At 45.8% G+C, this 12,839-nt stretch overlaps 1 protein-coding gene and 1 long non-coding RNA gene across 6 annotated transcripts in view; one reads left to right on the forward strand and one right to left on the reverse strand.

The window, feature by feature from the left end:
• Positions 1 to 3,891: 3,891 nt before the first annotated feature.
• The window catches only part of Itpkb (inositol-trisphosphate 3-kinase B), a 100,724-nt gene continuing 91,776 nt past the window's right edge, over positions 3,892 to 12,839 (forward strand). For 2 of the 5 annotated variants that reach the window (XM_048809294.1, XM_015483314.2), the window contains exons 1-2: positions 3,892 to 4,181; positions 5,480 to 7,633. In XM_048809294.1, the coding sequence (XP_048665251.1) occupies positions 5,687 to 7,633 (1,947 nt within the window). In that variant the 5' untranslated portion in view covers positions 3,892 to 4,181; positions 5,480 to 5,686. Of the gene's footprint in view, positions 4,182 to 4,825; positions 4,963 to 5,206; positions 5,346 to 5,479; positions 7,634 to 12,839 lie in introns of those variants that run through there. The other 3 variants (XM_015483580.2, XM_048809293.1, XM_048809292.1) reach the window with 3 other exon arrangements.
• Positions 4,026 to 4,715, reverse strand: LOC125618470. The gene is made up of 2 exons (XR_007349762.1): positions 4,580 to 4,715; positions 4,026 to 4,273 (listed from the first exon to the last, which is right to left on the reverse strand). It is a non-coding gene; the product is annotated as an uncharacterized LOC125618470 (long non-coding RNA).

Raw genomic sequence — 12,839 nt, forward strand, 5'->3', positions numbered from 1 at the left:
AATGGACCTTTATTTTATTTATTTACTTATATGTGGTACTGAGAATCAAACCCAACCCCAGCCCCTCTTTTTAGTATCTTTTGAGGAGGAAATTTTAAAATTTTCATGTAGTACAATTAATTTTTGTGTTCTAATGAATACTTGTCTAACCCAAGTTTCCAGAGATTTTTCTCTTGTTTTTTTATAAAAGTTTTATGGTTTTACATTTAGATTGAGGAGACATTTTGAGTTAATTTTTATACGTGATACAAAATATGCAAAAGAAAAGTTTTTTCTTTTATTTATTTTTTCCTTTGTTTTTACATATGAACATCCATTTGTTAAAAGAATGAATTCTTTCTCCACTTGTTAAAAAAATTCTTTCTCCATTTTCTGCACTTATGTAAAAAAAATCAATTTTTTCATATGTATGTCTATTTCTGGACTCTATCCCATTGATCTACTTTACACCAATATTACATTGTCTTGATTATTGTAGCTTTACAGTAAGTCTTAACATCAGATAGTATTAGCCCTTCCACTATGTTTTTTTTCAAAGTTGTTTTAACTACTCTAGATCCTTTGCATTTCTCTAAGAAGTTTATAAAATAAAACCAAGCCAGGCAGGTGGCACACACTTGTAATCCCAGAGGCTTGGGAGGCTGAGGTAGGAGGAGCTCAAAGCCAGCCACAGCAATTTAGCAAGGCATTAAGCAGCTCAGTAAGACCCTGTCTCTAAAGTAAATACTTAAGAGGGCTGGAGATGTGGTTAAGTGCCCCTGAGTTCAATACCCGGTACCAAAAAATAAAAGAAAATAAAGAAAATAAAAACTACTGGGATATTGTGATTATGTTGAACCTATACATAGATTTCAAAGTTTTTATGTTATTGTAAAGGTATTGTTGATTTTAAAATATTTTTTTTAACTCTCCATGGTTGGTACATAGGCATAGAATTAATTTTGGTATATTGATCTTGTGTCCTGAAAACTTGTTGTTATGGGCTGTTGTAGTTCTAATGCCCAGCACCTCAGAATGTGACTGTATTTGGAAACAGCGTCTTTACAATGGCAATTAAGATTAAATGAGATGATCAGCGTAGATCCTAATCCAATATGATTGTATCCTAAAAGAAGAGGTTATGAAGTAAAGATGTACAGAAGGAAGGCCATAAGAAGATACAGGGAAAAAATGGTCATTGAAAAGCCAAGGAGAGTATTGGGGATATAGCTCAGTTGGTTGAATGCGTGTCTCAACATGCACACGGCCCTGGGTTCAATCCCCAGCACCACAAAAAAAAAAAAAAAAAAAATCCAGGGAGAGAGGCCTTAAAATATATGAACCCCAGCAATACCTTAACTCCATATTTTCTGTCTCTGGAACTGTGAGAAAATAAATTTTGTTGTTTAAGTCACCCAGTGTGTGTTACTTTCTTATGGCAGCCCTCGAAAAACAAATCATTTGCTAAACTTACTAATTTTAGTAGTTTTTTTTTAAGATTTCATGGGATTTTCTGTATAGACAATTATATCATCTAAACACAATTTTACATCTTCCTTTCCAGTTTGGAATCCTTGTATCTCTTTTTCTTTTCTGATTACACTGGCTAGGACTTCAAGTACAATGTTGAATAAAAGAGGCAAGAGCAGATGTTCTAACCTTGTTCCTGATCTTAGAGAGTATTTAATCCTTCATTTTTAAGTATGATGTTGACTGTAGGTTTTTCTAGATGCTTTTTACAAGTTAAGTATGTAATCTCAATTTCATAGCTTTGATATATAAAATTCCATTCCAAAAGTAGGCACATGGAGAACCTAAAACATTAGTGAAAACTTTCCTACAGTTGTAGATAACTAGTATAGGGAAAAGTTGTGACAAGCAAGGATTCTGGACCCAGGCTGCACAGGCTCAAGTCCTGGTTTTTCCACTTACCAAAGCTGCAGGATGTGGGAGACAAATGGCTCACCTCTTTGTACTTTTATTTATTCCTCTGTAAAATGAGGTTTGTAGTAATACCTACTGATAATTGTTAAGGGAATAAAAATGTGCAAATATTGATAGTGTGCCTAGAACAGTGTCTGGCAAATAATAAGCAGTATATAAAAATGTTTGTGTTCATTTAAAATCATGGAAGACAACTTGCATCCTGTTGCAGGATGCAAGCCCACCCTGCTGGCTTCCAAACATGGGTTTTGCTCCATCTTTCTTCCATCCCTTGCTGCTCTTGGTGGCACAATTAGAATTTCAGACTGGTAGAATTACCATCAAGTCCTACCTCCATACAAGGTAGAAATTCCTTGTCACACCTGACAGCTGCTGGCTGTTCTGACCAAGAATTCTTCATTCAGGAAGCCTGAGTTTTTCAAGTAGACAAGCCTGAAGATGTCTGACTGTGAGGTGACAATGATTGGGAAATTTAACTGTCCAAGGGTTGGGAAGCAAAGTTTCTGTGCCTCTTGTATATGTCGCTAGGTCCTTTGGTTGCTTCTACCATGACACCTGACATAGGTATTAAGTTAGCCTCTCGTAGGATGACAGTCCCTCAGACTGAACTCCAATAAGTGGGTATCCTGGAATCTGAAAACTCCTTTTTGTTATCATTAGAGAGCAAAATTAGGAAAAAATGACAGGGCAGGCTTCTCTTAGGAACTTCCCAGATCTTAAGTTAACACCTAAATAAACTCAGGGCTTTTTCTTTAGCCCCACCGAGGGTGGGAGGGGAATTAGGTTCAATCCTTTCATGGCATGTTTTTAAAAATTAGGAGGGATTCAACAGTCTCTGTTTTCCTAAGAATCCTTGGCTAGAGGATTTCATGGTTTCAGCATTGCCATGAATCTTTTCCTGATTGAGCAGCAGGTTGCTTTGCTCACTTAAACAGCGTTGTTACATAAACAAGCAGCAGATCTGTTTGCTTCAAGCAAAGTCAAAATTTCCATCTGAATTTTAGTTAATCAGAATATAAGGACCGATTCAGGCTTTGGATTTTTAAATCTCCTTGCAGCTGTGTTTCCCTGTTTCCACTAAATGCTGTAGTTTAAGATTTAAGGAATTATGCAAAACACACTTGCAGTGCCAGGGCCTAATCAGGGTTGGATACCCTTCCCAGTAATGTTGGCTGGCAGTTCCTTCCCCTCCGGCTGATGGTGGGGGAGAGATCTCTTGAAAATAATTCAGTCCTATAACAGACTGTGCAAGGGGTTTTCAGACATTGCTTAGGTCTGCTTAATTCCAGGACTATGCTTTTTCTTAAAATAACCTTGAGAATTAAAGTGCAAAAGTATGCAAATATCCCATTTACTGTGTGCATCTATAGATAAAAGTGCAACAAAAAGGTGAGTTTACACCTCTAACAATTGCACTGCAAAGCCTGTACAGTTCACAGCCCAACCAATCTTCCAAAATACTACTGTGGTGCACTTAAAATCTGCAACTTTGCAAGGAGGTGCCCACAAAGTACCTTCTTTACATTTGCATATTTTGTGTACAAGAACACAAACCGTTTTGACAAGCTTTTAGTCCATTTTAAATGCCAAAAAGTCCTCAGGAGCTGCTTTGTTTAGATCACACACTCAATACTTTATTAAAAAACATTTTTTTTCAAAAGTAGTTTCATAAAGCTAGCCATCAGCAAGCCTTGAGAGAGGGGTGGAAAATGAATCGTATATCTTTAACCAGCAGAAGTCAAAAGGCTTTTTTTTTTTTTTGGTTAGCAACAATTGGAAACTTTTTTTTTAAGTGTTCCCTCCCTACGGTCTTGCCAAGCAATAGATAAAAAAAAAAAAAGGAAAGAAAAACTTGTTCCGCTGAGTTCAACCCCAGACGGGCTCACAACTTCCTTCCTGCTTTCCTCCCCCTAGCCCCCGCCTTCTGCCTCCTCCCCCCACCCCCGCCACCAACATTTTTTTTTTTTAATCTTACATTGAACAAACACTGAAGTAGCCCGGAGCAGACACTGACAGGGGTAGTATCTCCACCGCGGAGAAGGGCGTGCAGGGCCGGCCTGGCGTCGCCACCGCCGGGATAGCCTGGCCCTTGCGCGGCGGACCTCCCCCAACCCCTCGCTCTTTCGCACTCTTTTTTTTTTTGTCTTCCATAGATTGTTGAGGAAATCATTTCTGAGCATTTCTGCCTTAAATGCATCTCGACCCTACTTGGGTCGGCGTGTAGTCCACACAGGACCCGAGAATCTGAGAAACAGCAGGTAAGCTTGGCGGCTCTTCAATGGCTCTGGCCTCTGAGCCCTCTCTCCCCTCACTACGCTCTGGAGCGGATCTGCCATTCCGGGTTCTGAAACTGCGAAAAGGGGTGCGTTAGGGAGACGGTGACGAGGTTTTGATTTTTGGAGGGAGGCGTTGGAGTGGGACCTGGGGCCGGAGAAGGAGAGACGAATTTTCGGCGTTTGTTCAGCCCGCCTTCCGGGCTATTCTCTCCGCGCCACCTCCCCCAGGCGTGCTGCAGAGCACCGGGGCTTGGGCCGCCGGGAGGCTCGGCTGGCGGCGGGCGAGGCTGCCCGGGATGAGGAGAGGCCCGGCCCTCCGCTGCACTGCTCCCGGGGCTTAGATCGCCGCCCTTAGATTGCCTTCCTCCGGGTTTGCGCACCTAGTCACCCGTCTGCAGCCACGCAAAGCCCGGAGTTCCTTGGAGGGGCGCGGGTCCTGAAGCCCGCAGGCACAGTGCGTCCTCGGTAACGGGGCGCGCCGAGGGTTGAGTAGCTGTGCGCGCGCGCGTACACACACACACACACACACACACACCACCGCGGGGGGCGGCAACCAGAGGGGCGGTGAGTATTGGTTCCGGTACAATATACTGCAGAGTCCCTGTCCCGGGCGTGCGCAGGCGCGCCCCACACTCAAAAAACACTTGTTTGGGGACAGGCGACAAGGCCAGTGCTGAAAATGCTTGGGCTGCAGCCGGGCAGCTCTCTCAGGCCTTAGTAGGCCGAGAGACACAGCCCCAAGTCCAGGGTCAGGGTCAGGAAGGTACGCAGGCGCCCTCCAGATCCCGGCGCTGGCAGCTATTTGGGGAAGGCAGGTCTTGCTCAGGTTCCCCCTGACTCGGTCTCTGATGTAGCAGGGCTGCGCCGTTACCCTCGATAGCCAGTGGTTGCTCAGGCCGAGTGTGACGGGTCAGCGGCGCTCCGCGCACAGCACCCTTGGGGACCAAGTAGTTGCACATCCTCCCTCGCCCATCCTCACGGCTTCAAGACTAATCTTAGAATTTGGAATTTGAAAGGACTTCAAAGCCGGTCCAAACCCGAGAGTAGGGGGGCGGGTTAAGCACACCGGGGAAACGCGTACCCAGAACCGCGCTGACTCTGAGGGATCCGGGCATGGGTTCCCCCGGAGCCTCGTAGTCCCTATAGGTGAGACGTCCTATGGCACCCGGTCCCGAACAGATTGGGGTCCTAGGGCTCCCTCTGGGCTTTGCCGGCGGGCTCTCCCCACCCTCTCCTTCGCGCCCTCTGGGGTCCTGACTTTTTTCCTTGTGTCTCCACAGAAGCGCGGTTGTTTATGGAGCTTTGGGCGGGGGCCGAGCCCGCAGTTGTGCCCCCAGCCCGCCGCCGAGGCCATGCAGCCCCATCGGCGAGAGGAGCTGCTGCCGCCGGGCCTCTGGGGCTGATCCAGGAGCCGCGGGAGGAGGAGGCGCCAGCGGCGGAGCTGGAACCCGAGTCGCGGAGGCAGGCAGCGCGGCGGACCCAGTACTATGGCTGTGTACTGCTATGCACTCAATAGCCTGGTGATCATGAATAGTGCCGACGAGGTGAAGAGCGGCGGCGGCCCGGGGCCCAGCGGCAGCGAGACGCCCCTGCCCCCTGGGAGGGCCGTGCTTAGCCCGGGCAGCGTTTTCAGCCCCGGGAGAGGGGCTTCTTTCCTCTTCCCCCCCGCCGAGTCGCTGTCGCCAGAGGAGCCCCGGAGCCCCGGGAGCTGGCGGAGCGGCCGGCGCAGGCTGAATAGTAGCAGCGGCAGCGGCGGCGGCAGCAGTAGTAGCAGCAGCAGCAGTAGCGTGGGCAGCCCTAGTTGGGCGGGCCGCCTGCGAGGTGATGGGCAGCAGGTGGTGGCCGCCGGTACCCTTTCTCCGCCGGGACCGGAGGAGGCCCAAAGGAAGCTGCGAATTCTGCAACGCGAATTGCAGAACGTGCAGGTGAACCAGAAAGTGGGCATTTTCGAGGCGCACATTCAGGCGCAGAGCTGTGCCATTCAGGCGCCCCGAAGCCCACGTTTGAGCAGGGCTCGCTCGCCCTCCCCGAGCCCTTTCCGCAGCAGCAGCCAGCCCCCTGGAAGGGTCTTGGCTCAATGCGTACCAAGTGAGGAACGAAGGACAAAATCTTGGGGGGAGCAATATTCAGAGGCTTCAGATGCCCACTCTGTGAGAAGAGGAGGGCTCAGTCTGTGCCCCTCAAAGGACAAGGAGGGAGTGGCACCTCTTCCTGGCCAGGCCACCACGACAGGATCTGGGGCTCAGAGTGCAAAGGATTCCGTGAGGATGGAGAAAGGGTCCCCTGCTAGTACCCCTTGTGACTCATTTTTAGCTATGGAAACTAACAAGAGGGTCGCTTCTTCTTCGGGAACTCAGAGCTGCCAAACTCCCCCAGAGGAGCTGGTGGGAACGAGTTTAATGATGAACACAGCAGTGACTGCGACAGCCACATCCACTGGACCACACCGTCCACAGGATTCTGCTCTGGTTGAACCAGTCTGCAAGCTTGGAAGCCTGCACCCCTGGGAGGCCCTGGTTGAGAGGCAGGGGCAGTTCCTGGGCAGTGAGACAAGCCCAACCCCAGAGCAGAGCGGGTCCCAAGGTGGAGAGCCCCCTGGGAAGTTGGGGAAGGGAAATCTGCCCTGTGGCCTGCCAGGCTCCAGAGAGCCAGAAGTCAGTGAAAGGCCAGAGGATGCGACTGTGAATGCTCAAAGCTCAGAGCCATCTGAAGCCCTGAGCTCGTCCAGGCCTTCTGGAGACCTGGGCTCTCTAGGTCCTGCAGAGACCCAAAGTGAGGTCTCAGTGATCCATGAACGCCCGCAGCTCTCTGGCAGAGTGGGGGAAGGGTCTTCAACACTGGGCTTGCTTGGTGTCAGCTGCACAGTGCAGCCAGGGACTGGAGAAGTGGAGGCGGGAATTTCTTCTGGCAGAATGCTGGAGCCTTTGCCCTGTTGGGAAATGGCAAAAGATCTGAAAGAACAGCAGTGCCTTCCTGGGGACAGGGTGGATGTGCAGCCTGGGAGCTCCAGGGCTTGGCTGGGCCCCATGGAGAAAGCTGGTCTGGCTTGGACGTGTGGAACAGGGGTACAATCGGAGGGGACTTGGGAAAGTCAGCTGCAGGACAGAGATGCTCACCCCAACAGGGAGTGGCTGCCCCAGAATCAAGAGGACAAACCTTCTCTGGGAGAGACCTGCAGTGCCAGCAACATACCAGCTATACCTGCAGTCATCATTACGGATGTGGGTGCCCAGGAAGACAGGGGCTTGGAGGAGGTGCAGGGAAGCCCTCGGGGCAACCTGCCTCTGAGGAAACTGTCCTCTTCCTCTGCCTCCTCCACGGGCTTCTCTTCTTCCTATGAAGACTCAGAAGAGGACATTTCCAGTGACCCTGAGCGCACCTTGGACCCTAACGCGGCATTCCTGCATACCCTGGACCAGCAGAAGCCCAAAGTGGTAAGTCTTGCCTTGAGATTTTTCTAGAACTCTTGCTACTTTCAGCAGACCTTTGAATCCTTATGTGTCCCCAGTTTTATTACTTTCTAATGAGTAATGACTCTGACCAAGGTCCTGTGTCAGTCACAACTAATAGTTCTCTTCAAGTGTCTCTGCTGGGGAATATATAGGCAAGGATTTTATAGATTGGACTGTGAATCTGAGTCACTCCCACTGTTATTTCCATGGACATCTTAAAAAACAAGTTTTTGAGGTACTTCCCATAGATCATCACTCCTCTTGGGAACATAATATTCATGTCATCCAAAACTTCCTGATTAATCCCCAAAGATAGTGAACAGAGCTGCTGAGTGTAGCTTTTGTCTGAATAAGCAAAACATTTTATTCTGTGATTCATTCAGATTGTTAAGGATGCCATCAAATTAACTCAGTACCCACCACTAGGCCAGGAAAATGAGTGATGTGATTCTATGACAGGGCTCTGAAACCTGTAGATGTGGTTGTGGCCCATTTATGTATGAGCAACCTGTGAGCCTTAGTTAGGATAGGACATTGCAATATTAGTGTGGTCAGTGTACTAAGGTGTAATTTGATGTATGAATTAAAATGAAAACCATGCTCTGGGCCAAGCAGTCAGTTTCTTTAAAAAGTTTTTTTGTTTAGTTGTTTTAAGATTTTTTTTTTAGTTGTCATTTTAATATTTTTAGTGGTTATGCGGTACTGGGGATTGAACCCAATGCTAGGCAAGCGCTCTACCACTGAGCCACAACTCCAGCCCCCAGACAGTTTCTTTTGTAACAATTTTATATTAGGTTGAGTTGCTTGAGATAGGCACCTGGGTGGTATCTCCAAAGGCAGGTGGGCTGGAACAGGTTCATTTCAGGTACATTTTCGTGTGCATCTCTTTGGAGTCTCATACAGACATCTTGTTCTGGCAATGGCAGTAGACAAGAGTTTATTTCTATTACATGGTTAATCTCAGCTGAAGGCTGTTTTCACTTTCCAGAGGATCAGAATATCTTTCAGAAGACATACGCATTGAAGCTAGCACTTCTGAAAAGGTCTGGCCTTTCTCTTAGCTTTTCCAGAGAGCATGGGGAATTTCCTAGCTCAGGGTGTGAGGGGTTATAGTGCTACCTTGGGTGAAAGGCTGAATGATAGGCAGCCTTCTGATTTCATCTTGAATGCCAAATGCTATTCATTGTACCTCAATAACTTTATTCACCATAACTGGGTGCTTTATATTTCTACTCAGCAGCCTTTACTATGATTTTGGACTCCAAAACATGTTTTTCTCTTACTCCCACCTCAGAAATCACAGTATGAATTTTTGAAGACCAGGAATTTCTTTTCCTGAAACTCTGCCTTCTGCTGATGATCCAGAGGCAAATATATATGCAAACTCTGATCCAATCAACCTGGAATTTTGTGACCAGGACAGGTTCCCAGGCATTGTGCACCTGTTGTCAGGTGTGGGCACGTCACTTTTCGGGGAGGGGGTATCCACCTGGAGGGAATGGTGGTAAACTGCAGGTAGAAAATGCTTCTCTTTGAAGGTGTGACCCAGATTTCTCTGCCCTCTTGCCCAGCAATCAGGGGCCTAGGGAATAACAGGTGGTCCTCTATCCACTCCTCTCATTTGCTTTTGAAACCCTGAAGCACTGCTGGCACACCCAAAATTGCTTTAACTTGTTCTCCAAGTTTCCATTTGCCCTTTCTAGTGGTGGATTAGCAGCTCTTGTTGGCTGGTTATTGAAACAGTTTATGTGTCCTGATGTGTGAAAAGAGGTCTTGTCTGGAAATAAGTTAAAGAGGAGACAAATAATGACAGGTGATAATTTTTTTCCCCTTTGCCAGAGGGATGCCAACTGAGAAACCAGAGGGATAAGTGGTGTTTTTCAAGTTAGCTAACAGGTCCAGAGGGAAATGAGGGCGACCTGTTGTCCAAACTACCTCCCACTTTTAAACAGGTTTTCAGACATCCATGGAGTAGAACCAGGGAAAAATTCCCTACCATCTCTGCTCTCTGTATCATTTGAAGCTAATGGGGGCTGGGCAGGGGAGGAGGGAGAGGGGAGAATGTGTGTGCGTTGGGGCAAGGATGGATAACAAAGTGGAAATTATGGGATCCTAGGGGCTTTTGAGCTTTAGTTGAGTTTTGCAGGATCAGCAAAAATTTCTTGTACAGATTGTGACACTGGAACCTTATCTGTGATACCAAAACATCTGCTCATTGGGTCAAAAAGTTAACCTGATTACCTGAGATTGATATTTTGTCTACCGAAGTCCAGACATCTTTATTGACCAGGCCTGTTGGCTGGGCTTGTCAGTGTTTGGTAGATAAAACTGAACCTGCACTGTCTGTACCATAATCTACATGGAGTTCTTTTTTGCACTTGGCTGTCTCTATCGACACTACTGTCTACACGACAGCTGGACACACTCTCACACTGCTCAGGCATGCTCATCCTCACTCTCATGATGCTTGCACCCACTCTAATACATGCTCACATGTGTTTGCACTCACACGTACCCACACTCATATTCACATTCATTCTTGTGCACACTTTACATGCAGGTTCAGTGTCCCAGTCACATACCCAATTCCTGGCCCTCAGACCTATATTAGACCCTGAGAATTATTCATTTATACTGCTCTACCTTCCTACAAAGTTACCCCTCTCCTGCGTACATCCTGTAGCACATTTTTCTTCCTGTTGAAGAATGATCCTGTGCAAGGTGATGTGCAGGCTGGGCGTGACAGCTTCTAAAGGATCAGACTCTTGAAGTTTGCTCAGAAGTCATATCACACACCTGATCTGCAGTGGCTTAAATTCAGGCACACTCGCACTGTTTTGAGCAGAACTTGATTCCACTGAGCAGGGATGGTTTCTCTCCTTTAGAACAACTAAGCCTAATCATCAGTTCTTTATTTTCCTTTATCACTCCATGTAAGAGTATCTGGGCCATTAAGACACCAGATGGAAAGTACTACATTAATATATGGACATTAATATAAAAATAGGTTTTATTGATTTGTTCCAAAAGTCTTTTTCCAGGTGTAAAAACAGCAACAACAACAAAACCTGGGGGTCAGTATTAGGAAGTATACTACTGCCAACCTCCTGACTTCTTGACATTTAACACTTTTAAGGGCCATTGGGATTTTTTTTTGGGGGGGGGGCTAGTTTTGCTGTTTTTTTTTTTTAAATACTGAAAAATTAACTCTTACACATAGCAAAAATATTCAAGCAGTTTAAAATGGCTGTGGTTTTGAAAAGTATATACAAATTTTATTTTTAGGTAAACCAAACTAAACTTTAAGGGGCACTTAAAAGGATGCATCTGGTAGTGAGTATTTTTAAGTGGAAACTTCTTTTATGGATGAGAACGTTGAAGGCCCAGATTTGTGGGGTTATGAGTTCAGGCTGCACAAGACTGTTTTCTGAAGGTGGGGTAGCCCTCTCTCTGGAAAGGATTCTTCTGGCAAATCCTCAGCAGCTTCTAGATCTGGGAGGACTCAAGTCATTTATGTGAGTTTCCAGGTGTTACTGGTTAGGGATGAGGAAACCAAGACCTGGGAGGCAGCAGCACCCCAGGACACTCATGGGCTCTGCCTCTCTGGCTCAGTTTTCTCCTTTTGCAGAGTAAGATCTCCTGGGGTCCATTTGTTATACCTCTCTATTTAATTGTAGACATGCTATTTGAAACCCAGTGTACATGAAGTATGCCTCAGGGCGATAAGAGGTGTGACAAGATTCGTCTGGCCCTTGGCACCAAGGCAGAAACTGAGCACCTTTAATTTTGTGCTTTTATTTGAGATCAATTTATTGATCTACCTGTCTTCTATTTCTTTACTGGAAGAATGGTTCTTTGTAATTTCACATTTAAAAAGCATCATCAAAAGAAATCAGCATAATATCTAAGGCTTTCATTAGTAATCCGACAGCTCTTAGAGACTGCTGGTAGGATGCCCAAACCGTTAAACTAAAATGTGTACTCTGTTTACCAAAAACAAAAACAACAACAACAACAACAACAAAAAAAAAACGGAGGGAGGGGATCTTTGATTCCCTCCAATGTTTAAGTTTGGAAACTGAGGCTTTGCTAACAGAGTCAAAACATCACTTCAAAGACTGCATCTCATCAAAGATGAACGTATTTAGACAGCTTAAAATCCTTTCAAATAAAAAGAGGAGTTGATTCTCAGCATTTTCAGGCAAATGCTTAGATTTTTGCAAAAATATGGCTCAAGACTTATCTAGGCTTTAGGTTTTATAAGAAAACAGTAAATCATTTGGCTGCTGCTTTTAGAGAAATAGATTCCAGTTTGTAAATGCTAGTTTGAACTTTAGTTTGCTGCCGAGTCACTTTCCTAATTTTGTTAGGCTTCAAGTTATTTACCTAAAGTTAGATTTTTAAAGTATTTAATGGAAGGGATTTTATATCTTGGTAGAAAAAAAACAATAACGCTGTAGACTTCAGATATTTAGCAGGTGATTTCAGAAGTAACTAAGGAGCTCTTCTAAATTATGTTGGGGTACACTATTGGTGTGGCTAGGTCTGTAGATTTTGATAGGAGAGGAGACCTTGGCATGGGAGGTTTTGTACATTGTGCTGTCAATCCCACGAGAAGTGTGCCTATCAGTGATTTTTTTTTTCCTCACTAGGTAAAATTGACATTGGGAATGACATTTTTTTGTGAGTCATTGTTCATTGCCTTAAAAAAATCACACCAAGCCCAATTATGACCTCTTTGGTCATATGCAAAGTCCTTTAGAGTGCCAGCTGCCTGTTTAAGATTTTACATGACCGACCAATTCTTCTGAGTGTCCTGTGAAGGTACACTGTGACGGTATACTTACTGAACCAAGTAATGACGGTGCTACAGATGGTTTCCGTATACAGAGCAGAAACACCCAGCATTTCCATCAGAACCATGGGGCCAGACTATGGAAGGCCACATTGGAGAGCTGGAAGAATCTGCCAACCTGGTCTCCTGACTCTCGTCAAACTTAACTTGCTGTAATACTGTCACCAACCCCAAATCTCACCACGATCCTTTTAGACTCCTTGTTATCTGCTCACTAGTCCCCCTTCCTTTACCACATCTTCCTAATGGAGATAGCAGCCCTGATCCACTTTTCTAGGAGAAAACTCTTAGTTTAAAGAGTTCAAGTCTCTGGCTGAAAGACATTAGAATATA

This window comes from Marmota marmota, unplaced genomic scaffold (assembly GCF_001458135.2).
Source record: "Marmota marmota marmota unplaced genomic scaffold, marMar, whole genome shotgun sequence".
Taxonomy (NCBI): domain Eukaryota; kingdom Metazoa; phylum Chordata; class Mammalia; order Rodentia; family Sciuridae; genus Marmota; species Marmota marmota.